The sequence below is a fragment of the Sitophilus oryzae genome, unplaced genomic scaffold (assembly GCF_002938485.1).
Source record: "Sitophilus oryzae breed Bouriz unplaced genomic scaffold, Soryzae_2.0 scaffold_1385_pilon_pilon, whole genome shotgun sequence".
In the NCBI taxonomy this organism is placed as follows: Eukaryota; Metazoa; Arthropoda; class Insecta; order Coleoptera; family Curculionidae; genus Sitophilus; species Sitophilus oryzae.
In genome coordinates, this window is record NW_022146043.1 from 364,004 (window position 1) to 382,451 (window position 18,448).

An 18,448-nucleotide genomic window follows, 5' to 3' on the forward strand; every position below is an offset into this window, starting at 1 on the left:
GAACTGTACATCAGTGATATAAATCTGAAACTCAAGGTTTGTGACAGGTAAGTGCCACAGATGGTAGTTTATCATGCAGGTGGACAAGTTTCAAATATATTGAGGAACCGGAAAACAATAATTTAAGTGATTTAGATAACATTATTGGGTTATATTTTATAGTCATATTAAGCAGTATGTTAAAGGTAAAAGATAAATAATTATCAAATATGTTGACCGGCAAAAAAAATATTTTTCAAAATATCTCAGCTTTTGAACGCCCGTGAGGAACCTGAAGATACAAAGGCAGGGCGCTCAGCTTTTGAGAAAAAAAATTACTTATCTACAGGCACATTTTGAGGCTTGTGTAAAAATATTTTGGAAAAATTGTTTTTTTGGTTCCACCCTATTCTACACATACTGAAACTATTCCTTTTGTAGGTTGTACAATTAGTTCCAATTCGTCTTTTCCAAGATCGACCATAAATTTGGATTGCTTCGTCCCGACATTTTTAATGAACACTTTTTTCATTGCCGATACACTTCCAACATCAATTTCGCCCAAATTCAATATTTTAGGAGAGATTTCTACCTTAGGGTACAGGGTAAAACTAAAAAATAAACTAAAACTAAAAGTACAATATAATAATTAAATAATGTAAGGGATCTCTTAAACATTAATGTTGTTTAGAGGAAAATTAGTAGTTAATAGCAACAACTGATGTCTACAACGGATTATTATTGAATTATCCTTTCTATTGTATCTATTGTCATCTGTTGTATATATACTGTACCGGGTGCGTCTCAAAACTGGCACACCCTTATAACTTTTTTATTTTTTCAGATAAACAAATGAGAATTGGAATCTTAGTATATGACATAAATTAGGCTTGATTGTCGTATTTAATTGTTTTTGGTCACTTCCTGTTTCACCGGAAATGACTACACCTCTTAAAGTCTATTCCAATCTAACCATTGCAAGATTGAAAAAAGAGATTAAGTATCATTAAGTTATGCAGGGTTCGGAAATAGTGCGTCAGGCATCTGTAGCTCCTATAATAAAAAGTTAGAAATTTTGTTTATATACAAAATCCTAAAGTATGTATTAGGATCTATTTCAGGAAAATATTTTAGCTTCTACAGAGTTACTCAAAAAAGTGTGAGTGGATCCGAATGATTTTTTTTAAATGGAACATACTGTATATTATTGCAATTTTGGTTCCTTTTTGATAACTTTAATCCTAAGATATTATTAAATATGTATTGATAGTTTCAAAAATATTAATAAATAAATAAAAAAATAAAGTGGTGTCAGCTTTTCTTAAAAAAAAATATTAAAAATACATGAAATGTACTGAAATCAAAACTATATCAGGTATTTACTGTAGTTGATCTGTACTTACTTTGCTATAAATATAGTAATCTTAAACCACACAGGGTGTTCAAAATTCTATTCAAAGCTTTCTAAAATATAAAATAATTTTTCTTCTTTTTTTTAAATGTAACGCCCTATACTTTACTTCTTTGTTAGATGGAGAATTACAAAATAAACATTTTTTTAAGTACTTCAAAATTTTTTTTATGTTATACAGGGTTGTTCACCATATACGACACGGAGTATTGTAGCTAAACGGCTAGATTTTTACAAATTGTAAGTTTTGGGTTCGTTGAAGGACTATTAGAGCTACAATTTAAAAATATTTTTACAAGATACAGAGTGTCCCAAATAAATAAAAAATATCAAAGTTGTATTTTTTTAAATGGAACACCCTATATATTATTACATTTTTAGTTTCTACGATTAAAATAAAGCTAAATTTGATTAAGGTTTATTACACTTAAACCTTACCGTTTTTTAAATATCTTCAATTTTGTGAAATTGCAGTAACTGTTTTAAGGCTTCATTTCTCCGAGGGTATCAAAGTTTTTAATACTAATTATTTACTGAAATTTATTTATTGATCAGTTATTGTATTGCAATAATAAAAACTTTATTACCTTATACAGAGTGTCTAAAAATTTATTTTAAATAATTACTAGCTTTAAACGGCAATAACTTGTTTAATTTAAATGGAACACCCTGTATATTTTATGCGAATCAGATGCACAATTTAATTGTCTATCAAATTGTATTATACCATTTTTACCTATCTCTTCAAGTTTCCGTAGAAAATGCATTTACTTGTAATTTAGAACTCATTTATCAATATACCCATGGAATACTGACATTTTAGATTATTTTAAACATGTACCAAATTTTTAAAGAGTACAGATACTAATATTGTCGATATAGTTCGTTTATTTCATTAAAAAATAAAAAAACTGTTTAAATATTTGTTAAAGAGGACCAATTAATATGATTCCAGTATTCAAACTACATTAATTGACTGTTTGCGTTGATAAATCATAATTGCTCCAAATACTAAAAAACTGAATTATGTATGTGTATTAGACAGTGTGGTAAAAAGTAACACTTTAAAAATGATATTTAATTTTTTGACACATGCTTATTTATAACAACAGAGACGTTCATTTTCATAACTTATTATTATATTGATTTCTGATTCAAATCCACATTTATTTAGAATAATTTATTAACAAACACAATTTAGTATGTAGTTAATTAGTATTTGGGTGGAAATACTGGTGGTATATTTAATTAATGGTATACTCTTTTATAATGATTTAAATAGTTTTCTTTTAGCATACAAATGGGCTAGTAATATTATCGTTTTAGTAAAAACGATAATATTACTAGTCTGTACATTTTGTACATTTGTTGTTATAAAAACAATCTAAAATGTCAATATTCCATGGGTATATTGATAAATGAGGTCTAAATTATAAGAAAATGCATTTTCTACGAAAACTTGAAGGTATAGGTACGAAATGGTATAATACAATTTGATAGACAATTAAATTGTGCATTTGATTCTCATAAAATATACAGGGTGTTCTATTTAAAGTAAATAAGTTATTGCCGTTTAAAGCTAGTAATTATTTAAAATAAATTTTTAGACACTGTGTATAAGGTAGTATAATTTTTATTATTGCAACACAATAACTGATCAATAAATAAACTTCAGTAAATATTTAGTATTAAAAACTTTGATATCCTCGGAGAAATGAAGCCTTAAAATTTATACTGCAATTTCGTAAAATTGAAAATATTTCAAAAACGGTAAGGTTTAAGTGTAATAAACCTTAATCACATTTACCTTTATTTTAATCGTAGAAACTAAAAATGCAATAATATACAGGGTGTTCCATTTAAAAAAATACAACTTTGATATTTTTTATTTATTTGGGACACTCAGTATCTTGTACAAATATTTTTAAATTGTAGCTCTAATAGTCCTTCAACGAACCCAAAACTTACAATTTGTAAAAATCTAATCGTTTAGCTACAGTACTCCGTGTCGTATGTGGTGAACAACCCTGTATAATACCACAAACAATACCATGAATATCCTCAAAACCGCTAAAAATTTTAAAATACTATAAATGCAAAAAAAATATTTTTCATTTCTCCATCTAACAAACAAATAATATACAGGGTGTTCCATTAAAAAAAACAAATAATAGATTAAATATTAAAAAAAAAACAGAGCTATGTTTGTATTTATTACGGTTACCGAGATGTCAATGCTCGTACGTCGAATTTTAGCATCCTGTATAATATATATTTTCCTGAAATACATCCCAACACATACTTTAGGTTGACACTTATACAAAATTCTTATTTTTTTTATTATAGGAGTTACAAGTGGTCGATGCACTATTTCCGAACCCTGTCTTACATTGAAAATTCATATTGTATCCTTTGATTATTGATATAAATATCCATCGTAACTTGAGGAATGGCCATCGGTTTAGTGTGCAAATATTTCACTTTCTTGACCACATTCAGCCCCGGAGACAACCGGCGTGCTATAAGAATCGGTTGAATTTTTATAGCCTAAAAATAACATTTTTATCCAGCCCATGAAATCACATCTATTTTTAAATTACCGGAGAACTCGGTGGCATAATTTTAATAAAAACTGATTTTTTGCCGCAGTTCGAAATGGTTAAATCTTGATGGAATGCCTTTCCGTCGTATGCTCCTGTAAATATCATACTAGGAGGATCTATTTTAATATCTTCGCTTATTTCAGGCCTGTCTCCATTCTTCATCAAAGTTAGATCCTTCAAAATTTTCAAAATTACAACTACATGTGTGTACAGGGTGGCGCCTCTCATACGCCGCGGAGGCTCCAAGGAGAACGACAGTTTGTATTGAAATGAAAATGAACAGGGTGTCCCCAAAAAAGTTACATATCAAAGTTGTGTTTTTTGTAATGGAACACACTATATATTAATTGATTTTCGGATTCTGGGAGAAAAATAAAGTTGAGTTTTATAAGAGAAGTATATGACTAAAATGTAAGGTTTTTGGTTTGGTTTGACATATTCAACATTTTCGAAAAATAAAGAACAATTTTTAAATTATAATAAAAGCTACCTAAATTGGAATTTACCCGGTTTAGCCTAATATGTAGTTAAACTAACTATTGTACTTTAAATCAAATTAAAACTTGTCGCAAAAAGTTATACAGGGTGAGACAAAATTAATATTGAACATTGGTCGCCTTTAAAAGCGTTTTACTCATTTATTTTAAATAGAACACCCAGTATATTATTGCGATATTCAATGGAGAAAACATGTGTCTTCAAAATACTATTAAGGTTGCCTAACCCTCTCAAACAAAGATTTTCCTAGATATTTTCATTTACATGATTTGATTTGCTTTATGTATATGCTTTAAGATAGCTGTCTAATTAGTCCAAGTTTAACAACTAGTCATTTTGCGCCAATTAAAATAAAAAAAAAATCTCAGAAATCTCAGAAAAAAAATCGCCGAAAATGCAAACTTATTCTACATCAGAGAGAATTGATATGATTCTATTAGTTGGTGAATGCAGTGTGCATCAATTAATAGAATACTTAAATACTCCTGATTTTATTTAGTCTGGATTTTTTTATGGGGATATGTTAAAAACAGTGTTTACAAAACTCGACCAACTATTGTCGACAACATGAGAGAAATTATTGTAGCTTTTTGAGGTAGAACTCCACATATGCCTTTTAAAATTAAAAGATCCTATTGAAAAGAAAATCATTTTATGCAGTTAACAGGAAAAGAAGTATTTTGAGCATTTGATTTCATCTAGCTAATTTCTGTCACATAATTATAGGTTTATATCTAGTTTTTATTCTATAATAATTAAAATATGTCTTAAATGTGTATCTTTTTATTACCTTTGAGTACCCTACATTCGTTAATTTTTGTTAAATTAACAAAAGATAAAAGATATGTCACCCCTAGATTTTTTCAATTAATAAAGATCTACTCACGCAAAATCATAAAAATTAAAATATCTAAGAAAATCTTTGTCTGAGGGGTAGGCAACCTTAATAATATTTTGAAGGTGCATAAATTCCCCATTGAACACCGGAATAATACACTGTGTGTTCCCTTTAAAATAAAGGAGTAACTTGCTTCTAAAAGCGACTAATGTTCCATATTAATTTTGTCTCAACCTGTATAAATTTTCAGGTTAGGATGATTTTAAACATATTTAACTCTTATAATACATGCCTTTTTTGGACCCAAGGATCCAAAAATGAAATAAAATACCGGATGTTCCATAAGAAAAAATATAACTTTGGTATTGATCTTAGTTCTGAAACACCCTGTATATTTCAAAATAATTTTAAATTATGCACATTGTCTTCCCACATATACCCATAAAATATTTTGTTTCCACATCTTTACGTTTTCGTATAATCAACCGAGGCGAATGACGTGCGCTACCCTGTATATGGGTATTGGGGTGGGTCAAAAAATCGACTATTTTTTTTTCACTTTACACCTCTGCTTTACACTCTGAAAAAAGGTTGGTAGACACCTCAAAATAATTCTCTCCAAGTATGAGCTCTTAATTTTAATAGGAAGGTCCCTCGCCTTTCATTTTTCTATTTTTTCCTTATTATTAGAAAGAAAAATTTATATCTCGATATCTACTATTAATAGATATATACATATATTGTTATGTCTCATATACATATAGTAGGAAATTAAATTCTCTACAAAAAAAATATCTTTGTGTAAATGATATAAAATAATTTTTTTCAAATAGTAGATACCCAGATATGATTTTTTCTTTCTAATTAAAATTAAGAATTTCCTATTAAAAATAGTCGATTTTTTTGACCCACCCTAATGGTATACACATAAATATATATTTTTTTAAGTTCTATTAAGGATTATCGAACTTATAATCGATATTCCCTATTATTGGACCACCTTGTATCTATAGAAGAACACCAAGAACGGTGAACTAATAGGATTGCTCATCCTCATAAGACGTACGTTCGCCTCTTCCCGCGCTTCAGCTGACAGTCATGACGTCATTGTAGTCCTTGTCATGATAGTGTGTATTTTTAGTTGCCTATGGCAAACTTATAAAAATAACAGCTGAGAAATTTTGAGTTAATTATTTTGTCAATTTTAAATGTGAAAAGGGTGTCTTTAAAGTTTTTAGAGCTATAGAGTGTATAAATACGTTCATTTTGTGTTGTGGATTGTAACAAAGTGCTTACTAAGTGCCTACGATATTGTTTATTAATTATTTTAAAGCCAAATATGGAAGTACTCTAAAAAGAATGCTTGCAAAAGTGATGTTGGGAACTGTTGTTCTTAAAAATGCGAGTATTAAATACGATTTATACAGTTAATTTTCTATACTGCATACATATAAAGTGTTTAAATAAATAAACTAAATAATGAACGTTTTGCATTCGGCAACTAATAATGCACGTGTGTGTATTATTGGTTGCCGAATAAGGACTAATAACCATGACAAGGACTACAATGACGTCACAAAGCAAGTAGTTTTCGCATGCACCTGGCTGAATGAGCGGTCCTATTAGGTTAACTGTTCTTGGAAGAACACTAGAAATTTATTATACAGCAAATAATATATATTTTTCCAAAAAAATCTTTTATGGGTATTTCGCCACTGCACTGCAAGAAAATCTACAAAATAAAATAATTATTTTTTTTGTAAACACTTCTGCGTTAAACCTAAACGGACGCTGCTTGTCAGAAGTTATGTTTATAGTAATACAAATTTGCCTAACAAAGAAAAAAAAATGCTTAACGTTTCGGAAAGTTATCTCTTTCCGTCGTCGGAAGCAAAAAAAATACAAAGAATAGAGAAAAAAAAACTATTTAAAATATTTCAATTCAACTATTCGAGAACTCTTTACTTTTTTTAAACAGATACGTCTACAAGAAACCGTTGACGTTCTGTTAAAAATAAAGTTAATAAGTTTTATTTTGTAGATTTTCATGCAGTGCAGTGGCAAAATACCCATAAAGGATTTTTTTGGAAAGATGAATCCGCCACATAGGTATAGACATTTTTTAAATAATATATAGTCTGCCCAACAAGACGATACTCGACAGTAACAGTTGTTATCTCTCATTCTAACTCACAGGAAAATTGTATTTTCTGTCATTCATCGAATGTCGTGTGTCGAAAACTTCCCCGGCTCTTTAGACAGACTTTAATAAACTTTATGATTCTAAAATTCTCATAAAAATATTCTTACTAGTAAATTTAATAATACTTACACGATTATCAAACAGACTATCCTGAAAATTAAGAAAAAAAAGTAATAATAAAAGGGATCGATATAATATAGAATAAAATAACTAATACTAACTTGAAATAAATTTAGTTCGTGCAAAAATAATTCTTTTTCATTTCTTACAGTTGAATCTTTATCATTTTCGGTTGGATTATCTTTGGAAAGAACAGAAGCAATACTACATTCTGCACTTTTACTGCCACGCGAATGGTCGTCCGAATCTATGCTATCTGAACATTTTATTTCGTCATTTTCGATGGTCAGATACTCTATATGTAAGGACATTGATATGAATCTCAAATTAGCAAAATAAAATACGAACTAATGAACTAATCTTTAAGTAATTTTGACAGTTTTGACATGTATCAGAAATCTATTGACGTTTCTCTCTAAACTATCGTCATAGATAAAAGCATAGATAAAGGCAAAAAGATCGCAAACAATAACAGAAATAATTTTCTCTTGTCAAAGTCAGAATCTTCAAAAATTATAAAATCTTTCAAAATTTAAACCGCCGTCATTGAAACAATACCGAAAAGTGTTTAAAGCGTCCATTCCAAAAGTAATTATTGCTATCTTGTAAGTTTAATTTAAATTTTACTTACTCAAACCCGTGATAATTGCGAAAAAGTGGCATTAAAAACTAAAAAACTGTGTTGTGAACTGTGAACTGCAAAAACCATCATGGATCGTGGCATAACGTTGGTTTCCAATGTTTCATAGGTATTTCACATAATACATGTTCTTATAAAAAATAAAGTTTCTTGTATGCAACACACTGTATTTTATTTATAAAATTAAAAGAAAATAATAATAAATTTGAATAAATAATATTTTTTGGCGACATAATTCCGGAAAAAGCCGAACCGATCCGAAATTATCAAAAGCTTTGGGTCGCGACCGTTGCAAGAATAGCGCCAAATAGTGTTTACATTGTCCTTATGGCCACTTTCCAATCTAAACTTGTTTCGTTTATCTATGGATAAAAGAAAATAACCATCTGTTAAGAACTATCGCTCCCTCTGAAAAATATTATTAAAAAGCATAAAAAATAAATATAATTTAAAGTTTTTTGTTTGAAACTGATAGAAAATAATTAATTATAAAATAAAATATCTTCAACAATGCTTCAAACAATACTTCTTTGGGTTGTGCATGGACGCCGAGCTAGTGTTCCTGCTATTTCCCTTTTATGTTTTTTTTCTATCGTTCTAATAGGCTAATGATAAGCAAATACAAGACCAATACCAATGGCGTCTTGGTTCTTGCAGTTAATAAGTAATTTGGGTCTTGCGCAAAAGTCTTGCAAGTCTTATTATAATACTTGTCAGGCAAATTTTGTTATTTTTTAATATATTATATTGAATCAGCATTTCTTCAATTTCTTTCGTGCATTAGAGGGGATACAGTATTTTAGGCCAGTAAGCGAGGATAAAAATAATACGATATTACCATAGTAGAAAGAAAAGAGTAGTTACACTCTCCCAAATATTTCTGTCAGTTTTTACAATCTGTCGAATATCGGCAGATTGTAGAGCGTTTCAGATGAGTTCCGTCCGTCGACCTGCGAGGTTCGAGCGTTGCGTCCCTGCTCAGAGACGGATTGACAAAAAATGAGTGCTGCTATAGGTTATAGTAATAATTCAAAAAATTGCGCTTTGAGTTTTTTTTGAGTGTCATTTGTGATCATGTTTGTGTTCAGATTAATTTTCTCATGACTGATTCATCATCATCATCATCATGTAGCCATCGTTGTCCACTGCTGAACGTAGGCCTCCTCCATATTTCTCCATGTCTCTCGATTTTGGGCCGTCATCATCCAATTTCCAGCAATCCTCTTTACATCATCGGTCCAGCGTGTCGGTGGACTGCCTCTGCTACGTTTATCTGCTCGAGGTCGCCATTCTAACAATCTTCTAGTCCACCTGTCTTTAGATGTTCTCGCCACATGACCTTATATGACTGATTACTACTTAATAATTTGATATTCTTTTCATTTAAACCACAATTTTTTTATCGATTTTACTTTTGACAACCATCCCTTGCTTGCTGTTTAACGAACTGCACCATCATTGCACAAAAATTTGCTAGTACCGAAAGTACCAAGAATCAAACCAAAACAAAAACTGGAAATCCCGGTTCCTTATAGGCATGGTACCGAAATTACCGGTTCCGAAAAACAGCTCCGGTTCCGGAAACGTTATAACGTACCATAACCGTGGATCGTCCTATACAGGGTGAGTCTTAAATAAGTACAAATATTTTAAGGGGTAGTATAAACTAAAAAAAAAATCTGGAATTTTTTTTAGTTTTTAGTTAAAAAACATAATTTCTCAATAATATGGTAACTAGGGTTCAGAATCGAAAATTCCGGGTTCTTTTGAGATATCAAAGAACCGGGGCTCGAAATGATTAATTCCCGGTTCTTTCGGTACCTTCGGGACTCGGTAACAATAATTAAAAATTTATTATTTTATTAAGTGAGAAAGTAGTGATGCTATTTCTCATTTTTCTTGCTTATTTTCTCGTTTGAAATTTCTGTAATGTTTATTAGCAATTATTGAAGTTTAAATATGTTATTTTATTATTTAGTACATGTGTTGTTCAATGTATTAGTTATCCAATGAAAATCACCTAACCAATATATTACTACAAAACAAACACATTAATGTGTTTTAAATTAAAAAAAAGTTGTAGAAAATCTTTAAAACAGATAATAATATAAAAATTTGTCATCATATATTTTTCCGCATTTCTTCCCATCAGAAGATTTTCAGATACAGAAAAATTGTTATTTACACAAAATGTGAAAATATTCTGTTTTCAAGCAAATTTTTACTCGAAGATCATTTTTTTTTTATTTTATTTTATTGTGACTCATATTTTCCTAAATACATCTCTGTGAAACTATGGCGAGTGCCACGACTATACTTTGCCTAGTTATAGACCACGACTATACAGCTACGTCAGTGGTCACGGGACGCGAGAACAAGGTCATTCAAGGGCAGAAAAAGAAAAAAAGATTTGACACGGAGTAAAGCTACTAGTTTCCTTATACTATGGTTCTATGTCCACTGAATAGTGGGACACCCTGTATATTTATGTATCCTTGATATCTAAGACAAAAACCAAGTCCAATATTTCGAACGATTTAACCAAAATCCAATTAAAAGAGTGGTTAAATATATCCCAGATATCAGTTATCCACTAACCGTTAAAAATAAAGGAAAAGCAAGAGCAGAACTTGAACCGGTTCCAAGCAATTAGCTCGGCAATAAACACTTTAAAGCGTGGGGACAACCAGGATGGGGCCAATATGTCGAGGTAGGACTGGAGGTCGAGCTGCCCCCTTTTATCGCTCCCCTCTCCCTGAGAGTCCCCAAGGGATGGAAAAGCCTCGTTCCGCAAAGTTGCTCGGGTGGGGGCAGAGATGAAAAGGACGCCTAGACCGACTACGTGTCTGCGTCGGATGTTTTATTGCGAAATAGTCTGCACGAGTTTCACTCGTTTAGAAAAAAATGCGGAGAAAGTATCAATAAAAAGACTTGAGAAAACATATGTCAATGTAATAAATTCTACTTAGTTATTCATGTGGTATGTTATAGGCTTTGTGCATTCTTCGCCGGTGCTGCCACCATCGGGGAATTTTTGGGGGTGGTTTTGTGGTGATATGACTTTTGAGTTGTCGATGGATTATATTGCACCGTTACGTTGGTGTAGTAAACCTCCTATGACACCTTGACTTCAAGTTGGTACTTGTAAGTTACTAGAGGTCTTAGATACTTCCCTCTTGGGATCAGAGAGGTTATCCCGATTAGTCTTCTCGATTAAGATGCGAAACTGTTCAGCGGCAGTTATGCGTCCTGGAACGACTAAACTTATTTCAGGTGTTACTAGCTAGTTGTTGCAAATTATTAGTCAATAGATTCGAATCAAAGTTGAAATAGAAGATATGAAATGGCATGTTGAAAAAGAATGTCATTTGGCATTTATTAATTTATAACATTATTATAACATATTTTTATAAATTTTTTATTCAATCAGTCACTGAGCATCCAGGTTCAGTAGTTTTAAGAATATTTTTAAACATGTTCCATAAAATCTTGTCATAAAAGTAGAACATAAAATAAGATTTTATTTCACCCCTTTATTGTCTTTATTCTAATAGAGTCTACATGCCATTAAAAAAAGTATATAAAACTAGAAGAATAAAGAAATCCGAGAATAAAAACTAGTTGAATAAAGTAATCCTTTGCATTATTTGTTATTGTCTAAAAAACTATTATTGTTTTATTTACTAGAGTTATTAATCAGTATAATAATTAATAAATGAGCAAATATTTGAAGCTATAATACATATAGTGATTTGAATAATTTCTCACTTATTTTGAGTCAAAATTTACAAAATATTAATGAGGATTATTGTACTGGGACCATAGATACATTATTCCCTCTATTTGGTTAAAAGAACTGAGCAAACAAAGCGGCTCGCTCTTTTTTTAATCACTAAGAGGGTTTCCGGTGAGCAGATGGAGCCTGCAGCGTTGGTCCTTCTTATTAAATCCGGAAAATATGCCTCGGGAACGACTTCGTAATGAAGATGGTTATTAATGATGAATTAATTGAGAGGAGAGGAATATAAAAAGCGAAGCGCTGAAGAGGTCGGAAATTTTCAGAAGATGTACTGTTTGACTGGGAAAAATTGCATTAATTTTTCACGCTGTTTGATGAATGGTTTTGGAAGTTTTTATGTGTATAAAGGTTCTAGTAGATTGTAAGGGTAAGAAACGAGCATGTCTGTAGTCAGTTAATTACCTATTAATTTTAAATAATTCTATATGATGTTAGCGAATAAATTGATTAAAAATAATGATATCCTGGTGGAAACGAAATGGATTCACATATTTTAAAAAGCTTCTTCTTTCTTAAAGCTTCCCTGAGTTATAACTCATCATCAGGGTTCGGAAGTAGTTAATTAAGACGTAATTTACCTGATTAACTACGTGTAGTTTATCTTAAAAAACCACGTCTTTTCCCGTTCATTAGCTACATGAAAACTACGTTAATGCTAATAAACTACCTATTGACATTGTGAATAATTTTGCTTTGAATGAGGAGTCTAAATAATATATGATGTGAATGGTTATATTTAAAGCCATATTTCTTCTGATTTCTTAAATACATTATGTGTTTTCTAAAGCTTCAACTTATTATAACCTCAAATCTTTGATATTTGAAAGTTACATAGGTACATATGTTAAATAAACTACACCCTCTACATAAACTACATTAACTACATATAATGTAGTTTATGTAGTCTATCCCTTGGTTGGTGGGCTGGCACCCAGAAAGACAGAAGGAGTTTATTTTCTTTACCTCATTTTTTTAAGCCATATTTCTTCTGTTTTCTTAAATACATTATGTGTTTTCTAAAGCTTCAACTTATTATAACCTCACTTCAAACCTTTGATATTTAAAAGTTACATACATATGTTACATAAACTACACCCTCTACATAAACTACATTAACTACATATGTTACATGACTACATAGTTTATGTAGTCTATCCCTTGGTGGGCTGGCAGCTGGCAGCTGGCACCCAGAATGCCAGAAGGAGTTTATTTTCTTTACCTCATTTTTATACCTTCTTTACTATATGCAGGTTACTGAGCTGATCGCTCTTAATGCTGCTTAACTATCATACAAGATAAATTTTCTGAAAAATAAATAGTTTTGAAAAACATCTATTTTTTCAATTAGGATTTTACTGTTTTATACATATTTATGCACTTCTAGAAAACAAAAACAATAAAACAAAGTGTAATGTCAGTCGGAGCGCCCACTTCATCGCCAACTACCCCCTCGACGGCGATATATTCGACAATTATGCCCCCGTTGATATTTTTAATAAACAATAAATAAATCAAACAGCGGGAAGCGAGTCGCGCGCCCTCTGAACTCCGGCGGCGTAACGACCGCCCGCAATGCAGGACCGTAAATATTAATTTCCAACTTTTTTATTTTGTTCTTTTTTATTTCGTTAGGGCGGCCGAGGCGAGAACTAGGTACGCAGGGTGGAAGTTCAGAGTGATAAAATATATGAAAATTATTTTAATCGTCGCTTTTAATAATTTAGTCCCGATACTAAATTCGACCCCTGCACATAGACCGGGATACATATACCGACCCGGTATATGTATCCCGGTCTATGGGCAGCTATGACAAACTTTTATGGAGACTCAGCATACCGACTAGTCTTGTCCTCATACCGTGCTGGCAACTGTTACTTTTGAGTCGGCATTTACATGTATGGAAGTAAATCGCATAGGGATCTTATTAAGTCGGAGTGAGATAAATGCGACGGTGTGCTGTTGCGGCGTTGCCGGTACGCCTTTCCCTGTCAAGTAAAGTAAAATCACGATCGCAAACCGCTTATTTTTAAAAGACTTTTTTTTCAAGAGATAACTAGATAAAGTCATTAAACATGTTTCTGAGCATCTGAAATGGAATTATAAGGATATCGTTAGGGTGTCATTTTTTTTATAACGAGAAAACATCAGTAATCGCGATAATTTAAAAACTCAACTTTTTAACACATAACAGGCGATAACTCAAGAACTACTTTAGATATTGAAACTTTTTTTTATTTTCAAGATCGGATATTTTTGAAGTTCTTTTTTGAAGTTCGGAAGTTCTTGAAAAAACTACAATCTATTATTACTAATAGATTTCGAGATATCGATTTTTGAATTCAGAGTTCTAATAGCGCGACCACTATCGAACACCCACTCAATTCCACTTATTTTTACCAAAAATGCAAGTGTTTCTAGCTTGCACTTAAAAAAATTTAAGCTATAAGGAAAATTACAACGACTCGTTAATAAATAAACAAATTAAGTATCATGAGACGTAATTAAATCGTGAAGCTAAACGCATGACGTACACCTTTCCCTAGAACTTTAAGTACTGACAGACCCACAAAACACATACACAAGAAGAAGTGCGAGCGCCTTGCTAAATATTGGAAAGTGAAATTGACGTTTAAATTTGACACTGTTGACAAGTCTACTGCTACTAGCGCCCCCAATTTCGCTTGTAGGAACTAGGGGCTAAATTGTAACGCATGGCGGGAAGTATAAAACAATAAAAAAAATTATTTCTTCATTTATTTTTAATTATGACATACACAAAAACACAAAAAATACACCATTTTTTAAAAATATGTTTAATATCAATATCAAATATACAACAGAAATGAATTTCACCACAATAAATTAATAAAATTAAAAGAATAATGTTACAAGTAGATCAAGAGACAAAATTAATTATAACAAAACTGAAAAAAATGGCGTCATAGATGGCTTAAAATAAAAGACATATCATAATTTTGAAAGTAAAATTATATGGGAAATGTCTTCGATCATCATTTTTAAGCCAACTGGACGATTATTTCAAACATACAAGCTGAGTTCGTTCATAGTGCTCTGAGAAATCTAGATAAACAAAGAATAATAAATTAAAAGTATTCCAGGGGAAAAGAGAGGAAAAACCTGTATCGTCTCTGATATCTGTCAGGGTATTGTTGAAAGTGTCATCTTTTTGCTCGAAGTTTTCAGGTCGATCAAAAAGATGACATTTACAACAATACTTTGCTGTAACTTTCACAAATATCAGAGAGAGTACATACAGGTATTGCCTCTCTTTTCCTCTGGGATGCTTTATATCTGTTGTTCTTTGTTTATCTATATTTCTCAGAGCATAATGCCGAACACGACTACAGTATATAATAATTTCAATATCCGAAGTGGAAAGAAAAAAGATCACCTTTCTGTTTTGTACTATGGTCCCTTTCTTCCGATGGCTCATCTCGTTGATATTTAGGAAGGATAAATAGGAAGGAAAATATAAAATTCAATTTGATTTGATGATCCTTTTCTGTCACCTAAAATCAGGAGAACGACAATGAGCATGTTAAGATGAAAAAAAAATTATCAACACTTACCTACACGTTAGTCCGAGGAGTTTTATTAAAAACCTATATTTGCCTAAATAATTTATGTATTAAATTTGCAAAGCAAAATGCAGCGTGTAAACAAAAGAAATAAAATGGCGACAAGTCAACGTCAACGACCCGAAGGAGAAAAGTGGTGTTCGAATAACAAATTATGGGTCACCAAAAATGGTTTTTGTCTCCTTTCAACGCACACTTTAGAAAGAAAAAGAGATGAACTGGAATACTGAAAGAACGTCAAGGCTTTATCTGTCACTCTTGTCAATAATTTATCGGTAAGGAAGATTCCTAGAAAATCGCTTGTAGTCAAGTTTTCAACCATTGCCAGTTCTCCCATAAGAAGTGTCATCCACCTGGACAGACCTATTGATTGGGTCGACCGGTCAACTGCGACAAATCTGCTATATCCCCTTCCGCGTCTCTTAGCAATGTGCACAGTTTCTCGGTTTATTTCATACGTTTGGCAACGTTTTTACTGTTCTGTCTTTGTTCAGTACATTATAAATGCATTATACTCTTCTTACATACGGAAATCTCGACCCAAGACTAACCTTTGCCAGCCCTTAGTATATGAACATCACGCGTGTGGATACATATGTCTGCAAATCTGTGAGCTGCTTCACAGATTTTCGCATACCTATATTAAAGTAATGCATACTACATGCATTACTAATATAATAGTTTTCTATGACCCATTTAGAGACATTTCTAAAGTATATATTGAGTAACACTTGTTAAATAATATTTTTTTCGATACTCTGAGGTGGAAAAAATAAAAGAGATAAGCTATGAGTTAATTTCGTATTGTCGAGGACGTAGTGACGTAAACTGTGCAACACAATCGTGACATATTGGCCGCTATAAATATCCCAGTAAAGCAAGGGATGATTTTGATGACAGGTGGATATGGCGAAAAGCCATATCGATTGCTAGTTTTAATAGGATGAAAAAAGTGGGCTATGACATTCGTTTTCTAATACTAATAAATAAATATACTTATTTTCTAAGAATATTTTATTTGAAATATAAAATAATATCCCTCATAGACAGCCAAGCAGCGCCTAAAGGCGCTCGGTTCCAGAGAGATCAGTTCTATGCTAGTGTGGAATTGTGTAAGTACTCTAAAGACATTGGGTGAACCTGGGTATCAGAGGCTGATTACCCAATAGGCTAACTAGGCTATAGCCTAGGGCGCCGAAGAAAAACAGGCGCCACGGCGACAACATAATTATCCCTGGTTTGTAGGCGTTTGTTGCTACACCAAACTGGACATTCAAAATTTTTGGCGGGTATTTCTTTAAAAACAAAACACATAAATAATTGGATCAAAAATTGCCATTGTCGTGATAATCCTTTGATATTTATCGACAAAGTGCCGCAAACGAAAAAGACCGTCGGTTTGGCAGAACCCATCTTTTCGTGGAGTAAAATCACTGAAGAAAGTCGCTTCCTTCTAGAAAAAAATTTTTGAAGGTCAAACACACAAACTTTTTATGAAATGATCGGTTAGGGCTTTGTGCATGTGAAATGACTAATTTCGACCTTTGGGAGGAGGGGTCAGAAATTTTTTATCTCTGAAAATGTCAAAAATCTGTCAAAAATGTATAACTATGTTTTTTTACCTTTCCTACCCGAGAACTCCTAAACTAATCAACTTATTCACATACTCTTTTTTTTTAATCGATTGGGAACACATAGGCGGTGATAGCTGAAGTAATTAAAGTTCCATAGTGAGTGTATTTTTTTTTGAAAGTGGATTAAACCACAGATAATATATTTAAGATAAATTTTCTGCGTAGATGGGGGTGAATAGTTCCTTTGTAAATTAAATAGTGAAATGATAATAATTATTCTATAAAAATAGAAGAAGTTGATAAATGTAAATAAATTGTAGCCCATTAGTAGTGAAAAATGAATTACGATTTATTAGTTTTTCGCCTCCAGGGTAGAGACAGGCAAGAAAGTTTACTTAAAAGAGTAGAGCAGTCTAAATTTTACGGCAGACCTGATATAACACTGGAAGACCGTCAAAGCCATAGTGGGTCTACTAACAGAGCATTGTAACCTTAATAGGCATCTAAAGCCGAAAATGACAGAGGAAAGTCAAACGAAAACGTAAAGAAGAACAGATTTTGTCAGTGCGACAGCGTTTCTTTGTATTATCATTGCCTATAAGCCGTTCAAAAGGTAGAACTGAGGTATCAATGTCGAAATAGTACAGGCCTCATCAAAAGTAGGTCTCTGAATAAATGCAAGGATCAAATAAGGTCATAAAACGAGAACATCAAACGACAGGTGCACTAAAGGATTATTGAAATGGCGGCACACACGCGCTGGAGCGATGATAGATGGAAATTGAATAATGACAGCTCCGAACTGCAAGACATCGACGAAATTTGAAGAGGCCTATATCCAGCAGTGCACGAGTTATTATTATTATGCTGCTATGCGATGATGATGAAGCCATTCAAAAAGAGCTATATGCAAGATTCAGTCTTCAAGTTATTATACTTTTGAAAAAGGTAAGGACTGAAGAATATGACTTAGAGGTTAGTATAGGACCACAATAGATTTAAAAATGTCGCAGTGAAACAGGCCCATAGACACTTCCAATGACTAATCTAATCTAATCATGAATGTCGTAGGATTAATTAGGATAGAATGCACAAGTTGTTAAACAAAACTTTCAAAAAAGATTCGTCCATGGAACAAGGCAACTCAAATATTTTGATATCATTATTTTTTTTATTAAAATAAA

General features: G+C 31.8%; 1 protein-coding gene across 3 annotated transcripts in view; it reads right to left on the reverse strand.

The window, feature by feature from the left end:
* Positions 1 to 8,032, reverse strand: part of LOC115875385 — a 48,931-nt gene extending 40,899 nt beyond the window's left edge. Inside the window, exons 1-5 of one of the 3 annotated variants that reach the window (XM_030890816.1) lie at positions 7,754 to 8,032; positions 7,662 to 7,682; positions 3,991 to 4,167; positions 3,780 to 3,937; positions 401 to 590 (exon numbers count right to left, since the gene is read on the reverse strand). In XM_030890816.1, the coding sequence (XP_030746676.1) occupies positions 401 to 590; positions 3,780 to 3,937; positions 3,991 to 4,167; positions 7,662 to 7,682; positions 7,754 to 7,963 (756 nt within the window). In that variant the 5' untranslated portion in view covers positions 7,964 to 8,032. Of the gene's footprint in view, positions 1 to 400; positions 609 to 3,779; positions 3,938 to 3,990; positions 4,168 to 7,661; positions 7,683 to 7,753 lie in introns of all 3 variants that reach the window. The other 2 variants (XM_030890815.1, XM_030890814.1) reach the window with 2 other exon arrangements.
* Positions 8,033 to 18,448: the final 10,416 nt, after the last annotated feature.